This window comes from Rhopalosiphum padi, chromosome 1 (genome assembly GCF_020882245.1).
Source record: "Rhopalosiphum padi isolate XX-2018 chromosome 1, ASM2088224v1, whole genome shotgun sequence".
Lineage (NCBI taxonomy): Eukaryota > Metazoa > Arthropoda > Insecta > Hemiptera > Aphididae > Rhopalosiphum > Rhopalosiphum padi.
This window is the reverse complement of record NC_083597.1, coordinates 33,058,996-33,075,188: the sequence shown is the minus strand read 5'-3', so window position 1 is coordinate 33,075,188 and position 16,193 is coordinate 33,058,996. Positions and strand designations below refer to the sequence as shown.

General features: G+C 38.0%; 1 protein-coding gene across 2 annotated transcripts in view; it reads right to left on the bottom strand.

Moving 5' to 3' along the window:
• The window catches only part of LOC132918087 (dachshund homolog 2), a 124,075-nt gene that overhangs the window by 21,626 nt on the left and 86,256 nt on the right, over positions 1-16,193 (bottom strand). For both annotated transcript variants that reach the window (XM_060979171.1, XM_060979172.1), the window contains 4 exons: positions 14,382-14,461; positions 14,077-14,250; positions 13,107-13,319; positions 7,153-7,236 (listed from right to left, as the gene is read on the bottom strand). In XM_060979171.1, coding sequence (XP_060835154.1) covers positions 7,153-7,236; positions 13,107-13,319; positions 14,077-14,250; positions 14,382-14,461 — 551 coding nt within the window. The remainder of the gene's footprint in view (positions 1-7,152; positions 7,237-13,106; positions 13,320-14,076; positions 14,251-14,381; positions 14,462-16,193) is intronic.

Sequence of the window (16,193 nt, the reverse complement as noted above, 5' to 3'; positions counted from 1 at the left end):
AGATGAACAATTTTTTGTGCAAAAAAGACTTCATGATAACGAATAGTGCTCTCCGGCAAAATCCATAATATTTCATTACCAACATAAGAATATGACAAAAATATAATATTACAATGAGGTAACGGGGAAACAAATTGAATCGAAAGTGTAGTGCGTGCGCACGATGATAAAAATAATATTATCAAACATTCGCACTTCGCAGCCGTTCGATGTAACATCATATGGGATGAGCTACCGGAATTTAATTATTTCGTCTGCGGCGATCGGCGTCTTCCCGACGCGGAGATCGTAAAAACATCGCTGTGAATTTTTCGGGATGACAGACTTTACGACTGTATTGCTCCATGTTTTTCAATTATTCGGTGGCGTGTGGGGTGAGGGTCGGCAAAACATATTCGGACACAGAAATGAATTTTCTCGTGACCATTTGTACGGCGATATTTTCTTTTCTCTTTTTATGTTTTTACTGCGTAACATAAAAAAAAAACAATATTTCTTCTCGGTAATAACCGAAATACCTTTTTACTGTTATGCGCTTCGTAGCCGGAGGGATATGCTGCAGCGAGCAAGGAATCCAATTTGTGCGTCGGCCATGGGGAAGAATATAATAATGAGTGGACCCTTCGAGAGTTTGTATACACGAATTTTAATAGCGACAGATCAAAGGTAAACGGTTATATTCCCCGGGGATTGTCTTCATTCGGACAATTTACGTTTTCTGGAACGTTCTTAAAAAAATACTATGGTGCCGTACACAAAGGGTTTTCACCCAAAGTTCACAATGGTGTTTAGAAACTTATTTGTAATCATGTCAATAAAACTTGAAATTGCTAAACAGGTAAAAATGTGTTTTAATAAAAAAAAATCGCTTGCGCCAGATGGTATATTGGCAAGAAATATTCTCTGGCGAGTCCAACACTTAACTAAATCAAATTACATTTTATGACGAACAACCATTGTGTTACTGCACGTTGAAATGTTTTTGGGAAGCTTTGGGTACGTATAATAGGCAAATAAATAACATATATTTGCACTGAACCGGCGAACGATAATTCTTTGGAAAGCTACCCTTAAAATCTTACCAAATGACACTTAAAACCTTGCGGCTAATAATTACTATATGTAGGACTATACGTACCTGCGAAGGTCGAGAATTTTGGGTTCTTTGACACGGTCGCTAAAACCCGATCGGAATGACATTCGCATCGGAATTTGTCCCCTGCTCGCGCACTCAAAATGGGCAATAAACGTTATACTGAACGGATAATATATATACATAAGTGTGTGTAGGGTTGATGGCCACAGAGGGGCGGTATAAAGTGTTTTCGGGTGTACGTGGCCTGTGTAAACAAGACTTTCTGCGGAATATTTCGCACGGGAATTAATGAGCAAAAGGGGATGGAGACGACGGTAGAGAAACAATAAAACTGAGATATACGCTGTGCAATATGTATGTGTATACAGTATAATATGCATATAGCGAGAGGCTCGCCTTTACGACGGGTCTGCCACCACTGTCGTACACCCTGCCCTTTTTGTCCATCCATAAAATGGTCACACAGTGTAACTTTAATAATTTATATTTCCATATAAGAGGATTTCCCCTCCGCCCCACATCAGCAACAACAGCAGATCAGTGGCCGGGTATGTAGGTGTGGCGGGCGCATGAAATGGGCTCGGAATTATTTTATAATGCTTATTTATGCGAGGCGCTTTACTTCAGAAGTAGCGTATTAAAATCCCGGAGACGTAAGTATTCGAAAGCCAATAACGGAACCGCCATTGATCCCCTCCGCAGCACAGCATTTTTATACGCGTGCGTATTATTTACTTCGTAAAGGAAAATCAAAATCTGGCTAGGCTAAAAGTTGTGCAAAAGTATAATAGATATATATTATAGTATAATACTAGTAACGACGATCCCGAGAAACGATCATTGGCCGCGTGTGTTTTTAATTCAATGCAGACGACCCGTATAATCTAATTTATTTATTTATTATTATATTATATTATGGTGTATAACGATGCGATAGCAATAATTGTCGCCGTAAATTGAGCTTTGTAGCTATTGCTTGATCACACGGTGTACTGCACCGCGTACTAATGTACAATACCCATATTATTCACTATGTGCACGTCAAAATCACTGTCAAAGAAAGGCGTAACTATGGCGTATGTCTCCGTGTGTGTGTTTATGATAATCAGTTTTCAGTGATCGTTTAAATAACGTTGTGTAATTGGGACGTCAAAAATCTCGAATGGTGTGAATTCGATTTCCTCGCCCGCGCGCGAACGCCGATGAATATTTAACGACTCCCCCTCCCTCGCTCTAGTGCATTGAACGCGGACCACGGTCCGGTGAGGTGGTGATTTTGCATCCGTGAAATTATCACAAAGAAACTGCGGACCGGGCTTTTGATGTGCTCGACTTCGATTAAAATCGCGTTATTATTAAATCCCGGGCGGCGGGTTTGCCTCGACGCGACAAAAGGTTGCTTACCCCTCACCAGCGGGTTTGAAACGTAAAACGCGCACACTCTGGCCAAAGGTCACACGAGCTACGGTCCGTAGACCACAGCGCCGTTTGACATCTCTTGTTTTCGGTGCAGAAACGCCAGAAACCCCCCGCGGAACGAAAGGGACCGGACATCAAAGCCCGAAGAGTCGGATTGCCATGACCACCGCCACCAACTGAGTTTCGAGTTAAGTGTGCGCGTGTAAACGCACACACGCACACGACAACGCAAATAGTTGTATGTTTCCGTCGAACGCGAACACGCCATAACGTAACCTAACAACAATAGTAGTAATAATAATATATAATAATATTGTAATAGTCTAGCACCACGCAGTTCCGATCTCTATACGGTACCGGGTTTGACGCATCCAGTAGTACCGGCGTGTGCGGTTGATTGCCTACGCGTGATGCCTTACGTATTGGTGTGTGTTATACCAGTATACCACCCAACGTGACGGACTTGCGACGGATATACTTCCGAGATTTACTTGTGCGTGAAGAAAACACGGACAGCAAAAAAGTTACGTACTTTTCCCGCTCACCCCAGTGCGATTTTACCCACCACGACCTGCGTTTGAAGTACGAGAGTTATATTACTATTATTATTATTACCATCGTGGTGTACGCGAGGCGTTTGGTTATGATGCGCTGTGCGTGCCGAGCCCGGTAATGATGATTCATGTTTGAATATTTGCGGCAGTTAAGTCTCGTCGAACGATAATATAAACTTTCTTACCCCGCCGCCAAGACTCGATCGAGTCGACGGTGGCATTAAAAGTACGCGATGTTCGATGTGTACGTGACTTGCGAACGGAAGTGGATTTTTAGATGTCACGCGGCCGACCGGAAACGCCTGTGAAACGTAACTAGACACCCCTCGAGAAGTTCACCCGCCTGCCCGTCAGTAATCGACTCTGGTGTGTTAATTGCGAATGCTACTGGAATGCATAAAATCGATATTTATTATAAAAACGCAAATTTGCCATTAAAAATAGCATCGATGGCGCCGCCGATCTAGAAATTACTAAATGCACTTTAGGATAGTGAGTCAGTGAGTATTACGATATAATACCTATATCATAGATACATTATAAAAGATGAAATTTAAGGAGACTGTAATGATCGCATAACAGTAGCAATCCGATACAAAAACTGAGTCCATTGTCATAGTATACGATTGATTCAGCAAGATCAGTACTACAAACATCAATTTAATGCTTTTCCAGTCCCGGCTTACGGACTATAGCGTATACTATTACTGAGTATATAATATAATAATAACTATGATGAGTTTTCCTTCTATCAACAACAATGTACAAGTATGAGGTGGGTATTATTCGATAATAGACGGTGGTCAGTAATATTATTATAAAACTCGTATATTCGAACCAGATTTGAAATATCCAAGTAGATAGAATTACTCATATACTAAGCAAATCGACGGCGAGTTATTATATTCCTAACACAAGAATACACGAATATCGGAAACTATGTCTCAGGTTTTTGGGTTTTTTTTTAAATTTAAACATTGAAATAAAAGCTAACAGCTATATTAGATATACTTATAATAGGTATACTCTGGTGTAACCTATCAGCTTAACGATTACCTAGGAATTAATGTGATGCGTTTTATCGTCGCATTAATATCTGGAAATTACTGCGTACAATAATAATTACTAGCTATAGAAAAGAGGGTCAGGAATTTTACCCTCGGACGAAACAGAAAAAAATATGTCGGCATAATACCGTTCGCCATCGTCAACAGAATATTATTATATATTATATAAAAACATAGTGGAAACGGTTTTTAATAAAAGAAATTTCGGTGTTTCGGACCAAACCGCCGGGGATTCATAGTGGCGGGGGAGGGGTACTTTAATTACATTTATTGCATTCCACACCCGAAGGAAAAAATATTGATGGCTACGCACACGGCAATATGAACGACGGATGGCTTCCAATCTCCCTTCCATTGTCTTCGGTTAATTACGGGGAAGCGCGGAAGAAAAGGGTTAAACACGAGGCCCGTTGTTATTATTAAAACGTTTCCATATCTCTTTTTGATCTCCACTTTTAGCCACCACCACCCAACACACCTCACCACGAACTCCCTTCCCGGTATTTCCATGTAATAATAATTGTTTCATATTTGACGTAATACGACCAACACGAAAATATCAATATCCTCATTCAACGCCCGCCGCACCACCCACGCACGCAGCCCAGAGTTAATTATTACGAATATGCGGGGCGATGGCTGCTTGGTATTTATGCTGCAGAAACAGAAAAGAAAAAATTTTAAGGTCCGCCTGAAGCGGAAACGACCTTTGGAAATGTCAGTGGCGGCTAATAGTAATAATACAACGTAAGAAAAGGGTATTTAAATAGATATATATATATATATATATATATATTATATGTACAGCTTATATATACACAAACGGTATATACTATATAGTGATCATTGGCTTTTCTTGACAATGGTTATTATACGGTATGGTTTCTATTGTCAGTGTACGTGTACAAGACATTGAAGCGTACGCCCCTTTGGTAGTAAAACAAAAGGCCACCAACTCACAACTGATTCACAAGAGCATTTACGGGGGTGTATTTTCTTTTTATTCAGAAACGTAAATATCAATTATCTAATTAAAACTTAATACTTCCGGACAATAAACTGCGTCAATGATGTTAAAATCGTTTGAGGAATTACGTAAAAACGGTTTCTGTATAATATAGAGCTATAGAGTGTCACTGCAGCTAAGAATAATAAGGCCGTAAGGGGTAAAATAATTTAGTTAAAAAATATTTAATAAAGTTTATTGTTTAGTTGTAATTTTATATCATTTTTTAAAACGTTTTAAATTAAGGTTACCAATGTTGTTCAATTTATATTTTGTTTAATACGAGTAACTACCAAAATTTCATTTTCTACAAATAGTTAATGTCACATAATAACGTCATATTATTATTTATTATTTTTTATATTTAAATTTGAAGTTATTAAGTAAATATAAACTTGCTTGAAGTTTTCTGCAGAAAAATTATAGTGTACAATATATTGATTTACTATATATGAGATTGTTTATGTTGCCCCAACTACCAGACACAGCGTTTTCTAATAATAATATTCAAGGGACTACAGCGAATTGGAGACGGATTAATGTTTAGCATCGTTAGCACACGGCCAGTGTTGCCAATCAACTGTGTCTCTGTCAATTGTCCAATCAGCAACGAGTGATTTATGCGCTCCCGCCGCCCCTTTGGGATCTAATTAGCGTTTAATTCTGAGAGATGATCGTCGCCGGCGTCGTCGTCGCCCACTCAGACGTTTCCTTAATGAAACCCGCTTCACCTCTTACCATCATTCTTCGATCGTTCTCCTCTTTCCCTCATCACTTGCTTTAGTACTGTTAGCCGGATAGTCGTGTATAATAACGCACGAGAAAGGATGAGAGAGTGCAGAGGTGGATTCGGAATTCAAGACGAATGAACAAGAAACTATCGATCGCCCAATTAAACCTAATCAGTCGGTGTAGATTACGTTTGAAGCAAAAAAGACAGAGTGTGAGAGAGAAAGAGGGAGAGTGAGTGAAAAAGAGAAAATAAAATACAAAACACACAGAGACTTCCGATGAAGGTGGATAAAGAGCAGCCAAATATCCTCGTAAGAGTCCAATGCACCACACTTATAAGGGACAAACCCGAGATCTATTGTCAATAAATATATATATATATATATTAAAAGATAGATATATAATAAGCCTAAAAGCTTCTGTCTAACTCCCTCGCGTATTGTAAGGAATCAGGTTACGCGCGCATTTCAGGTGAAAGAAAAATCGAAATGATTTTTTTTTTTTTGCTCAATGTTATGTTTAGTTCTTGACCAGCATGAAACTCGATACGTCCAATAGACTAAATGGACTGGTCAATATAATATATGTGTATATATAAATAAAGAAAGAAGCTTTTGGGTAGTCCGCACAAATGGAGACGATACGTATACGTTTACACACTGTCAACCGATTCGGAAATCCGTATGGGGAAATCCCGGTGGCCCGTTTGTTTTATTTTATGCTAATGCGCGAATGAGAGACACCCCCTCATTGTTGTTGTAACACTATATATACACCTTTCGATCGTAAGATATTATATTTCTCGAGTATATATATTTTTCTTTTTGTTCGCACACGTATACAATATAAATATAATATCATATATTATATTTATATATATGTACATGCTGTACGCTGTGCGTGTGTGGAAGTGAAGTTTTTGTGTCAAACAGACGGTCAGTCAAGGTTCATCGAATATACGTATTTTAAATGCGTATGAGTGCGTGTTTGTGTATTATATTTGTGTGCATCTGTAAATTAGCAGCGCGTGTGTAACTTAATATTAAACAGGATACTCAAATTTATTGTTCATCAGAATCGTACTGAGTTTTTGACCACCCTCAACGAATTCGTCGGTATTGGGACACGAAAGTAAGTAACCGCACACCCCGCAGGGTATATTTTAGTGGAAATATTTTACGAGTTATTCAAAAAACAAAGAGCAAAAAAAAAGGGTGCAGAGTACTTATGTAAATAATAAACGGAAAATGAGATTTCAAGTACGAAAACATCACTTACCCCGCAGTTTTTGGGCGTCGACCAACTGTCGTTCTAGACTTCCTTTGACTTCCCTTTCACGGAGCACGTCCATTTTCAACTCGGCTGCAATAAAACAAAAAAAACCGATTGAGTTTGATAAGTGAATTATTTGAATTTATAATATAATATATATTATACTATTAAACTCGCTGACAACGGTTTTATCAAATTATTATATATACCGTATAAGAGTGGTACCAATAAGACACCGCTGCAGCACTGTATACCATCACCATAATAATAATAATAACAATAACAATATATATATATATATTTATACCAACTGTAACACACACTGCGCACACACATATATATGCACGCATTGTGTGCATATACCCACATAACATATTATATATATATATATCGGGTATGTGTATATTATGTGGGCTTGGGCGAGAGGAGCTATCGATGGCTTGCGGGGAAACGTTGTGTTAATCCCGATTTGAAGGGTCGTGTCGGTTAGTCACCCAAGGCTGTTTGCTCGTGTACGGCCACTCGAGACCATATATATATATATATATAGGTAATATATATGCATATATATATAAATATACACAGTGCATATTTATACTAACATAACACTCGGGGAAAATACAAGAAGCGCCCGCTAGCGATTTGAATAACTTTTGCCGGAGTTTCCGCCCGCCGTCGCCAATTCGCCGTGAAGTGCGCAACGCAAAACAACACCTGGGGAAAATTGTAGTCATTTCCCTATCCCTGTTTCACTGTAATGTTTTCTTTTCTTTTATATAATATCATAATAATATATAGAAGGCACAATGCTATCGGTTTCGATAATTCAGTTAAGTCACCGCCGATCCCGCCGACGCGACCACCCCGTGGTTTCTGGTCCATTAATTTCCTCTGCCGGACAATTTAATATTATAATATTACCAGACGAAAAGTGTCGTAGCGCGTCTTTTTATCGGTTCATAACTCTTAGAGCGATATTAAACACGAGCGCGCGTCGCGCGTCTGTTGTTTTAGTTGATATTAAATTTTCGAAAGGCCTCGATAGGAAATAATATATATACAGCGCACACAATATGATATAAGTAACAATATGGGTAATGAAAAATTGCGACGACTAACGGCGATGACAAACACCGTCTCATAAATTTGTTGCAGCGGGATAACGTGGAAATAATAAGTAATAACGAGAGATATCTCCCACGGCGGCTGCTCAACATTATTATAATAAGTATTAATATTTCGTGTCCACATTTCGAAAAACTATAACGAAGGCAGTAAATTATGTGGCAATTGGCTTTGAAACTATTCGTTTTTGGAAACACATAATTTCCAATAACCATTATCTCAACCATATTTACATTTCTGAACGTCTTTTATATTTTTCGTTAAATTGGACGTTTATCACGGTAAATCGTTTTAAAAACGTTCTCACTCGCGGCGTTGTCTATCCCGCCTCACGGAACAAGCAGTACCATGACTAACGAAAAATCGTTGATGAGCGTGTAAACGTATAATATCAATGGAATTAATATTGAAGAATTTTCGTAATTAATAAAATTATTATATGCGTTACAATTTGAAAAATATTTCGAATAATTTAAAATGTATTATCTCAATGGCCAATAATTGAATTATCAATCTTTTGTTTTAAATACGTTTTGGTTACCTATACAAAATGTGAGTACCTAATATACACAATAAAACTCACTCCAGATTCACGTCGGGGCACTAAAATTCGTTTGAAATCACTATTCCGTTATTATTTAACTATAGAACGGATAAGAATTTTTTTTTTATTAACGTCTTACAATTTGACGCTCGTGCCTGGAAAACTCAAAAATATGATTTCGTAAACCTAAACTTTAGCAGATATCTCGGTATCGCAGATATTTTTCAAGTAATATTATGTCGCAGCTTGTGTAGAAATAAAGAAACAAAATACAGCTCGGCGTCTGGAGGATTTATGTATATTAAAGTTATTTATAATATACACTGGTTCTCCTGCACCAATGAAGCAGGATAATACGCGTATACATTGCATATTATTGTACCGGTGTATACGTATTACGTATGATATAAGTATACAACGCATATATCACGAAGACAAACGTAAAGATATCGCAAACGTGTAAACGCTTTAAACCCACCTTATAAGAATTATATTACTCTTTAGAACATTGTTGCAGTTGCAGTGTTTCCTGTTCCGCGAGATAACGACGATTGACTGCACTTTAATGCCTATACATCTGTTTCAGGTAGTCCAGAGCACGGGCGGACGAAGCACCTATACGGTATATGTATATATAATAAAATATATCGATATATCGTATGTACTTAAACTGTGTACGTATTATGCATATATTATATTATAGATGTCTCGCGCACTCTTCGACGAGACGCCTTCGTGTGCGGTGCGCGAGGCCGACGGAATATTTATCGAGCGCGAAAAACCGTGTCGGCAGAGTCATTACACACCAATACACCACTTAAATGCAACGTGCGTAGACGCGTGTATGTGTGCGCCGTATAAGTGAATATCGTTGTCGTATTTTGCTGCCGTGAGTAGCTTGCAGCTCACACATAATAATATATTACATTGAATAAAAAAAAAAAAAAAACCGCACACGCGTGTCGATATAACGCGATCGCGGGCCAAGTTATATAGTCGGTTAGCCGCGTGCGGACTGCATACTGCTGCCGCAGTGTACCTATGTCATTATAATATATTGGTATACCTATTACATAGTACTATTTTACAGGTACAGTAGATTTATCTCCAGGATCGCAGGACGACATATAATTTTTTGATTTTATAAAGTGGTAGGTATGTGTTTACGATATTCTGTTCAGGACACCAAGCGTTTCACTAAAATCCCGTGTTTAACTCAAATGCGGAAAAAACATTTTTGTTACGAACTGTGACTTTTTGATGGAAAATGTACTATATTTCAAAATTGTATTCAATTTATGTCGAGCATGGATAAAATGTCCAGCAAGTAATAAAATATGTAATCAAACGAATAGCATAAAGATCTTCTTTAAATAGAATGCCAAATACAGAAGTGTTTATTTTAATCATAAGTAATATTCGTGAAGGTCCAGAAAACATTTAACTAAATTATATTCCGGTGGGTTAGTCGGGATTCAGCGTGACAGCGTGTATAACCATATTCCCCAGAAGAAAATTATACAACGCCACTTTGATAAAATAATTTTCATATTACCTATAAGTATATACATATATATACATATCTATATATACAAATGATTTTATGATTATGTATAATTTTAAAAATCGCGTGTGTGGACAACGGAAAATGGTCAGACAGCTTTTTGATTTTTTCCCTGTTATTTATCCTGTTACATCATTTCAACATTATATCAAGCCTACTCATATATCGACGTGCTCTATCTCGTAAGTATACACCGGCGCACGCGCTCGTTTTTTCCCCGAAACTAGCCGACTCGCGCGACACGCAAACTCCCGCGGCGGATCGACGACCGGTGAAATTATATACACACACACAAACACATACACACACAAGTCGATAGTATAATATATTAATGTAATTTCGACGTGTGTGTGATATATGGACGACGTATTTGAATTCTATGACGGGCGCCTAATATGAACGCGTTTACCCATACAACGCACGTGTTTCACGTTTACCTTATATATATATATATGCGATAATAAGCCCTAATTTCGACTCGGCGGGCCTCGGAGCGCACATTTGTTTACGGAGTAATCGTTCATTCGTTGTTTTTTTTTCGGTCGTTCCTTCCTCCGTTCGGTTATTATATCATAATATTATATTATAAATCGTATTTTCGTGCCTCGGGTTCCGTGCGCGCACTGCAGCAATCACAATATAATACGGCCGTCGACCGAATTAAATGGCATTTCGTGAAGACGATATTATAGACGCGCATTCTCTCCTCTGCAGCTCTGGCCCAGTATTTTCGACCAAAAACGGTGGGCGTTCCCCGACAAAATGAAATGGGACTGCGCTATAATGTGTATCTGTCCGTGTGTACGTCGGCTTGTGTGTGTGTTAAGTATACGTTTCGGAATTGATTGAAGCCCGCGCGGGAATTGTTGTTATTTAAACGCGCACGGAATTATATTTACTATAAACAGACGAAACGAAGAGAAAAAAAACAAGAATATATATATATATAATATACACTCAAAAATCACACACATACACACTCGGAAACGTACGCAGGTGGTGGTGATGAGGTGTCTTTTTACGTCTGTCCGTTTCGGTATAATTTTATATGTAATTTAATGAAAACGGTCGTTTTTCAAAACGATAATTTGTACGAATGATCCATTACACCCGGGCCAGGCTTACCACCACAGAGGAGGGGAACGGCGGGTTCCGTCAATAAGGATGGTGGGAGGGAAAGGGGGGCAAAAAAAACATTGCGTCCCATGAGAGCCGGCAGAACACGACTCTTAAAGGTCAGTTCGTGATGGGAATAAGTGGTACGAGTGGCCAATTATACAAGTGTATGCCACACCACACGGAGTGCGGTCCAAACATACACACACCGACGTACAATAATAATTTATACGCGCGCGCGGCGGTGAAATTGTTTTTTTTATTATTATTTCGTGTCTCTATCTGTCTCTGTCTCTCTCAATCTTTACACTGTGTCAGGCGGTTTAGGCGGAGCTGAAATAACAGTAATCCGCGACGATTAATTTATCGCGTTATTACTATTGCGACGGCGGGCGAGTTTTGATTTTTTTTCCCGACTGGGCGTAATTAAAACGAACCCGGTTGATTTTACACGATCGTGTCAACCATCATATGGATTTCAAGTTTGTATCATTTAACGGTGTGTCGGCAATGATTATTGCTCTCGTTCAGCGATTTTATAATTATAACGCGGCGTTCGCGGCACCGCTGGATTTATCGTGAACGACGTTAAAGTCGCCGAGCCCCACAAAACCCGTCCCGACGTTGGTTCAGTTTGTTGTGTCGGCGTGTATATTTGTTTTGTCGTTTGTGTTTTCCGACACGAGGACTCGTTCTTACTCGACCTCCGAACTGTTATACGATTTCTGACCCGTCACTAATTCTTCTGAAACTATTAGACGCATTTACCATCGTCTTAAATATCCTATTTGACAACTGACCGAGAAATATACGAGTGGGTAATAGTATTGATACAACATGTAAGTATAACGTATATACTGGTAGTATTTATGTTATTCAACCGGTTATAGGTCTCACGGAATGGTAGGTCGAATTCCGCGTCGTTTTATGATGTTTATGAAATATCACAAACGGTATTACATTATGAACGACGAGTTTAATAAGTAATGTCTATCTACATTGCAATAAAAAATACATATGTACTAATCGACCTACCTAACTCAACGGGGCCAAGAAGTGGGCGGAAGGTGTGAATTTATCATAAAATGCCATTTTCAACGACATCGTTTGGCAAGCTTTGTGTTATGTATCTTTGACTAAGCGAGTTGGGACATAAAAAAAAAAACGACGATGGAAGTCATGACAGTATCAATCGATACATCAATACCGATTTTTTGAAAAAATAATCTATTATGATTCGCTAAAAGAACGATTGTTTACTACTAATATAATATAAATAGGGTTAGATTGTCGCAAAACATTAATATAATAAATTTTCGATAATTGTGGGAAAAATTAAAATCGATGGTCTACTTTTGACGACACATTGGTATACCAGTAAACGGAATTCCACTTAGAAACATAAAATTGTATATCTACATTAAATAACTCAAAACAAAACTTCATTAGAGCTATAGGAGACATTCTCTCCAAAAATGTTGACTAAGATTTTATTTATATATTTATTTCGGTTTCGATTAAATAATCTATTTGTTGCTTACTTATGCCTTTTCGTTGGCCAAAACACATTATACTTAATTTATGTAAAATATATTGTCTAAAGGGCCTCACCTTTTTCGAAGTTCAACGCGCGGTCGTCATCTCGGATCTTGTCAGCAGCGGCCTTAAGCAGGGCTTGTATCTTCCGAAGTAGCGACTCAGTGGTCATGTACGGTAAACCCATGTCCCCGGAACCGGCGGAACCAAAGTTCAACGCCTGTGGTGGGGGCGTAACGCTACCGTGCGCGCTACTATTGCCTCCCACGTCCGGATTGTCGCTGAGGTCTGAACACGTCAAAAACAAAAACAAATAAATAAAATATGTCATAAATTTATTATACTTTTATATAAGTGCTATTATTATTTGATTAATTTAATTGTTTAAATCGATATTTTTGAAACCTACACCCGTCGAAAAATATTAACGGACACGGGTGTTTACTTGCACGCCGGACGTCGTTATTGGCGTTGACGATTTCAAATTTCCCTTTGTATAATGCACATCACACACACACACACACACACATATATATATATGTTATGTTATAATTTAATATATTATATCATTGCCTGTACAGTATAATCGATATTGCAGTCACATAACGTATACAAATAACACAATACATACAAAACTAATAATTTTAATTGAACTCAAACGTACGTGATAATATAATATCCTATAAAAAGGTATTCCCATCTCGAATTACACCACCGCCGCACTACCACTACCACTACTATAACCACAATACACACCAGCTCCCCTGCAATCCGCTTTTCACTTTATTATACCGACATGATGGTTTTATATTGTGTCAAAGACGCACTCGAGTAGAACGTTCTCCGTTTTGATATTATTGTTTCCAATGGTTTGTGAATAATTCGTTATTTTTTTCCATCTGAACAATTATATTTGGTATACCCACATCTAATATCTTACATCTTACAGTTGAAGTATAAAGTGAACCGAGTTTAAAAAAAAAAAATGATATTTTTTACCATCCCAGAACATTGTCTCGTATTTAATAATAATAATAATTTATACCGTGATCCTTGATATCGTCTTCTTCGCCGTCAGAAATGTTGTCATCGTCTTCGTCTAAGTCGTCTTCGTCGTCGACGTTTGTGTTGCCGCCTGCCGAATGATCGCTGGCCGGTCCCGAATGATCGCCTCCCGTTTTGGACAGGTTCAACACTGGGCTGTGTCCTTCGGACGAACCTGCAGCATAATGGAAAAATTGAGTTATTGTCACGTCTGTTTGAGTGGCTAACAATTGGTGGTACTCGTATAGTATAATATTATAGCTACATTTGATACCATATTTATTATATTATTTGACGTGGACGTACCGTTTTGCGATGTCAAATCTCTTGCTTTCTGATCAAAGCTCAGCGCTCGATTTATGTCACCCACTCGTTCGTCGTTGGCTCTGCAAAAACGAAAAACCAAACAAAAATTTAAAAAAAATTGATTCATAATACTATTAAAAAATATATACGTATACATAATAATTATGACGTTTTATTCCACGACCATTTTCCATTAAGTTACTACTCCACGATAAGTATACACATAAATGTATATATAATATTATATATATACATTTATTTGTACGCACATAAATAAAACATTTCGAAAATTCATCGGTGGCGGACGATGCGATTAAGACATTAAGAGTAGTAATATACAGTGTGGTGCCGGGGGACTCGAATAACCAAAAAAGTCCTTCCCGTGTGTCTTAATGAGCGAAAGCTTTTAACGTCTCAGCAGCAGCGGCGTGTATATAATATACATCTGCATATTTCGGGGGCTTTACTATCGTCAATAAATATACTTATGTATATATATATATATACATATAACACACGCGAACGCAGAGGGGCAGCGTATTTTTTTTAATGCGTTTCGCTCCGCGGCGATATCACGCGTAAAAGACATTTCAAATGCGTTACATAATGATAATACAAATATAATAGTAATAACAATAATCGTAAACGTAATAACGGCGACGTCGGCAATTTCGAGGGCACTGCGACGATGTAACAACGAAAATGACAATAATAAAAAACGGAAATGACTAATTTTCCATCTGCAGCACTCGTCGGAAATGACTGCTGCGGTACGCATTATTATTGTCTTCACCCGTGCGCGTACAATATCATTATTATACTACAATAATATTATCGAGTTCGTCTTTAGTATATAACTACAATATCATAACGTTATATAAATCCAGAAGAATGCGCCGATGTGTAATATTAAAATATCATAATTATAATATTATACATATAATTATTATGCTCTCAACAGCTACGCGGTCTGTGTCCTGCGGAGTAAACCGTTGTTGACAGCGGCGGCGGAGAGAATATGCGTATATCTTATATACATCACGGAACATCACAGGATACCCGTTTCAGACGAAATCGGTCGCGTGATCGAAAATATCTCGCAAAAACCGACAAATGATAATATTATTATTATAACCGTATAAAATATACGAATTTCCCAACACACATACACACATACGCGCACACAGTATGTCCAGTACACGCGTAATAATAATATTATAATATCGGTGTAGGCGGCACGCCAGGAAATCGTCTAATCGTCTCGTCTTGTGTACACACATATTATATATATCGCCTAACATAAATCAACCATTATGCACGCGCGTTATGACATCGTACAGCGCGGTCTGGCACCGGTCCCCACGTACCTCTATAATACACATAATAAAATAATGCGCGTATTATATTTAATATACATCATCGACGTTAAATACGAGTTTTTAATTATCGTCAATGTTTTCGTCACGCGATACGCCACAATACATATCACACGGCATATTACAATATATTATTATTATCATCGTTATGATAGACGGGGTACAATATTATTATTACGTACGAGTTCCTGCTGCTTCCGGTGCAAAAAAGACAGTGCCGTGCGACTTATTTTAGCATTACGGACACGATAGAATAATAAAAATAAAATAAAGTAAAATCAAACCGACACAATAATATATCATATGGATATATGTTGGTTACATACTTAACGACTCACGTGTTTTATTTTATGTAGGTATATTGAGTTTAAACATTATTATGTCACATTATGCAAAAGACGGTTTTTCGATAAGGTTTCGTTTCGACGCCAGTGAC